The 4,475-nt window shown below is 57.3% G+C and overlaps 2 protein-coding genes across 2 annotated transcripts in view; one reads left to right on the top strand and one right to left on the bottom strand.

The window, feature by feature from the left end:
* VDAG_04043 (uncharacterized protein) overlaps window positions 1-546 on the bottom strand; it is a gene marked incomplete at both ends in the record, with an annotated part of 1,444 nt that extends 898 nt beyond the window's left edge. Inside the window, one exon of the mRNA XM_009654127.1 lies at window positions 261-546. Coding sequence (XP_009652422.1) covers window positions 261-546 — 286 coding nt within the window. The remainder of the gene's footprint in view (window positions 1-260) is intronic.
* A 1,434-nt stretch (window positions 547-1,980) lies between these two features.
* On the top strand, window positions 1,981-4,083 carry VDAG_04042 (regulatory protein cys-3; the record flags this gene model as incomplete). The annotated part of the gene is made up of 2 exons (XM_009654126.1): window positions 1,981-2,605; window positions 3,533-4,083. Exons 1-2 carry the CDS (start codon window positions 2,314-2,316, stop codon window positions 4,081-4,083), a joined length of 843 nt encoding a protein of 280 aa, XP_009652421.1. The 5' UTR covers window positions 1,981-2,313.
* Window positions 4,084-4,475: the final 392 nt, after the last annotated feature.

Here is a 4,475-nt window from a genome sequence, read left to right as displayed (position 1 = left end):
TGGACTTTGACATCCGGAAGAATCTGACTCTGTAAAGCTGAAGGAAGGTGGACGGATGGAAGCGTGGCACATCCAGAGACTGCCGGTTCAACGTGATGGCGCTGTCATCGTTGTCGTCGTCACCGTCACGGTGAGGAGTGACAAGGGCCAATTGATAGGCCATCCAATTCAGAGAAGATTGGTGCTCGTGGAGGTATCGCACATCTGCCATGGCTAGCTGGTAGAGGCTCAGCCCATGTCTCCAATCCCTTCGAGCACACGATCGACAACATCCTTTTTAGAGCCCTTCCTCGCCTGCAGCTCTAGGTACAAGCGGCGCAACTGTTGCAGCGACTCGGCCGGTGGGTAGAAGTCGTTCGGATCATGACTGCCGCCGAGCTGCGGCGCGCATAACAACTGGTTGTCTTCGTCGAGCCAGTCGAGAGCGAGAGAAAGAAGCGCCGGACGGGAGAGACGGCCAACGATCTTTTGTACGATGGCGTTCGACTTGTGGATGCGCACGGCGGACGACAGAGGGCCCGTCGTGGGAACGGACAGACGGGCCATGGTAGTTTCGCGTCATGGGTGAGGCCTGGTGGACGTATAGCCAACTCAATAACGATGATGGATGTGGTGAAGCTACATGGGGCAAGACGCGACGAGGTGTGGATGCGACGCGTCGTGGGGGTGGAGAGTGGATGGGGGGTTGTTGTTGTTGGTTACAGCCTCTTCGAAGCTTGGCTTCCACGTCAAGCAAGGCCCCAGACGTTCGAATGCGCTGCATTCGATGCTTGTCGATGCACGGGCCATCTGGTCCTGTTGATGCACGGCAAGTCTCACCAATGTGACGGGCCAGTGAGAGGGGATCCAGAAAGAGTGACGGAGTGCTGGTCCATTGGCCCCGCTTCGGATGCGGATGACGAGACCATTGGCTCGTTGGCAGTCGATGAGTCGTGAGCATGAGGTAATTAAGGTGTACATGCAAACATGGTAGAGGAAAAGCGATCGATGGCCCCGCCTAGCGACATCTGGATCCAAGTCCGGTGGGCGGAGGCACATGGTACATGTAATCACTCACTGCTACTGGCTATGATTTGCGTGTAACGCCGACACGGCGCATTCCGACTTGAATTCAGGGTCCATCTTGTTGTTCGCTGATGCCGATGCACACAGCCGGCGGGGTGGAGCTGACAAATTGACAGAAGGTCAAGTACCTGACCTGACCGGAACAAACACAGCGTCTAGTGTTCACGATGATGATATGTGGTTCTGGCGCCCAGTGAGTAGCAGACGCATGTTCTTCAAATCCTGGCGCACAACTCTCTCGATAGCAAGTCAAGGTGACGAGTCAACGCGAAATGGGGAGACAATGCGAAACCAAACAATGGCCGATGTGAGGTGCCAAAGTCGTCATTAGGGTTACATGACCGAGGGTTTCGGTGGCAACTCGTGACCTGCCAGAGCCCAGACAGGGCACCAGTAAGCCGTCATCACAGGCCGCGGGGATTGAATCTTGGAAGGCATGGTCCCTCATGCGCCTACCAGTCGAGAAAGTGAAAAGGTACACAGAGAAAGACCGTGCTGGTCAGGCGAGCGTGGGATGACTGATAGGGGATCACGCCTCTCCATTGGCTCATGCACGTCGTGAGGAAATGGCATGCGTCGTAGGTTGTCGGGACCGATGTACCTCGGGCGCTGCGTAGCGCTGATGAGGGACTTGTTGGGTGCCCGATGGCCTGTAACTTCCAGCCACACTGGCCGTGGGTAGCGTGGGGGGGAGCCCCGGGAGGGGGGGGGGGGGGGGGGAGGGGACACTTTCCCCTCCACCCACCCTCACATTCACCCTTCAGCAGTCCAGTGTCTGCCTGTGCCCACTTCCACCCCTACGCCTTCCGATTCCGAACAAAGCATCGGCTTCATTCAATTCACGCTTGTCCCTTCCACCCACCCGATCGCTTCCTTCTCCCTCCTCTCCTTCCTACCACCCAAACCACAAAATCCACCAAGGAATCATCCAGGCTCGACCTGAAAATACGCACGCTGCGACTACGACATCAACAAGCCGCTCGCCAAAGACGTCCTGCTGGTCACCCGATCGATCAACTGGTCACCACCAAGTCGGCCGAAAACCGCACCCAGCCCCAGCCAGCGCAGTCCAATCCACGCGCTCTGACCTCCGCCGAGCCTGCTCTTCTTCGACACTGCAGCCTGCCCCTCCATACTCGAACAAGAGGTCCTCAGAAACCAGCATTAATCGCCTGTCAACAGAACTCAACAACCTCTGTCCCCAGACGACGAAGAAACCCTTTCGAACGTTTGTTGCACGAAAACGCAATGGCGCCGTCTTACAACAACGGCCGTCGAGGCCCCAATGTTTCGCAGTATCTGCGTGACCTCAACACCATCGAGGCCAAGGGCGCCCGCGAGGAGGAGTTCCGTTTCGAGGACGACCTCGCCATGTTCACCAACACTCAGTTCTTCGACTTCGAGACGGGTCAGAACACTGACTACCAGGCTCAGCCTTCGAAGCCCGAATCGGAGGTGCCCTCAAGCGCCGTCACCACTGTTGGTGATGACCTCACATCACCCCTCGGCGACCTCTCAAACCTTGACTTTATGGCCACTGGTGAGTAATCAACCCTCTTTCTTTCGTTCGCTCTTCGATTGTCACTGTCGTCGCATGGCATCACCTTCCTCTTCCTCACATATCATTTTCTTCCCCCATATTCACCATGAACACGTCGAAATGCGCACGAGTGGAAACTTCATCTTTGCTTTTCCCTCTCACAATCAAATTTCCTCAAAACGGTCAAACCACAGAGATTTCCCCCATCCTCTTTTTCTTTGCCCGCTCATCATCCCTCATCCGGCAACCGCTGGTTTCGATCGGCTGCTCTGCTTTTTCGGCGCTACTCGGTGTTGGCTGGACCCACTTTACATGGGAGTGATTCACTCCCGAGGGGTTGAATTCAGTCGAGCCTCACTCAGCTGCCAGCCTCGATCACAAAATCAAGACGAGATGAAGAGCCGAAAAGGACAGGGTCTACATGGAACCCAAGCGGGCGCCAGCGACTCTCCCCCACCCTGTCATGCAGAAGAGCATGCCGTCTCCCGCCCCATCATTGGGAGGATGCAGCGCCTTTAATGCATCCTCGCAAGCCGGGTGGGGAGGTTTCTCTGGTTGGTGCAGAGCCCAAGCTCACCACCAGGACGATGGATGATGCGATATCCCGTGACTTGCCGTCATCACCCTAGCAGGGGCAGCGGCCGTTGCGACGCATCAGGGCTGCCGCCAAGTGCCAGGCCAGCGAAGATCAAGTACCTCTTCGCGATGGGCGGCCATGCCATCCGGCGGGCTTCACTGATACCCTCCTTCCCTCTTGCTCCCCGATCTCGTCTTGTCCTCGTTTTCCATCCACAAGTCTGTCATTGTCAAACCCTCGCCATCACCGACGAAGACCCCATTCCCATCCTTTCGCGACGCCACGATGCCAAGACCTCCACGCTCGATACTGTAATTCGACCCGCGACGATCCGACTCTGACAATGACAGGCGATTTTAACTTCGACAACTTCAACACATACCATGGCCCGGGCGTCCCGTCCTTCCACGAGGGCCTGGGCAACCTCCAGCCTCTGCAACCCAACCCCCAGCAGCACTACGCCCCGCCGCCAATGCCCCAGCAGCAGAACGCGTATGTTTCCCCGCCTACGCCGGGCGCTGGTGACAGCAGGAAGGGAAGCGTTGTGTTGAACCCCGTGAACAGACCCATCCAGGGCTTTGAGGAGCACTCCCGCGTTGCCGCCGAGGAGGACAAGCGCAGGCGCAACACGGCCGCCAGTGCCCGCTTCCGCATCAAGAAGAAGCAGCGCGAGCAAGCCCTCGAGAAGAGCGCCAAGGACATGTCCGATAAGGTGTCCGCGCTGGAGAGTCGCATCAACCTCCTTGAGACGGAGAACCGATGGCTCAAGAACCTCGTGATGGAGAAGAACGACGGTAACGAAGAGATCACGGCCATGTTCAAGGAGTTCGACAGCAAGCACAAGGCCAGCAAGGCCTCCACCGCGTCATCGCGCTCTTCCGACGTGAAGGACGAAGACTAGCCATTCGACGCACTGTACGCAATCCGTTGAAGACCGCAGATTCTACGTCTTGTCGTGGTGCTGGCGGAGAGTCTGTATCATTTTGCATGAAGGCGGCGTTAGACGGGGGTTGGCGTGGGCCTTCTTTAACGTGCAGGTCGAGTCTTGCAGTAGGCACGAGGCGGGTAGGGATGGCAGACTGCGGGAGAGAACAAGCAACGAGGAAGATGTCGCGGGAGGAGGTTGGGGGGGGGGTGACGTCGGGAGGGGGTGGTGACGTGGGGTAGAAGTAGGCGAGGGGGGTAGATGATGCGAAGTGGTGTGTCAGAGAGCACGTTTGCGAAGAAAAGTGAATGAGCGGATGCAGACGAGGGGATGTGTATTGGGTGTAGGAGGAGCTAAGTAGTGTGTGT

This window comes from Verticillium dahliae, genomic scaffold (assembly GCF_000150675.1).
Source record: "Verticillium dahliae VdLs.17 supercont1.6 genomic scaffold, whole genome shotgun sequence".
NCBI classification, from domain to species: domain Eukaryota; kingdom Fungi; phylum Ascomycota; class Sordariomycetes; order Glomerellales; family Plectosphaerellaceae; genus Verticillium; species Verticillium dahliae.
Note: the sequence above shows the minus strand (reverse complement) of the source record. Positions and strands in the feature narration are given on the sequence as shown.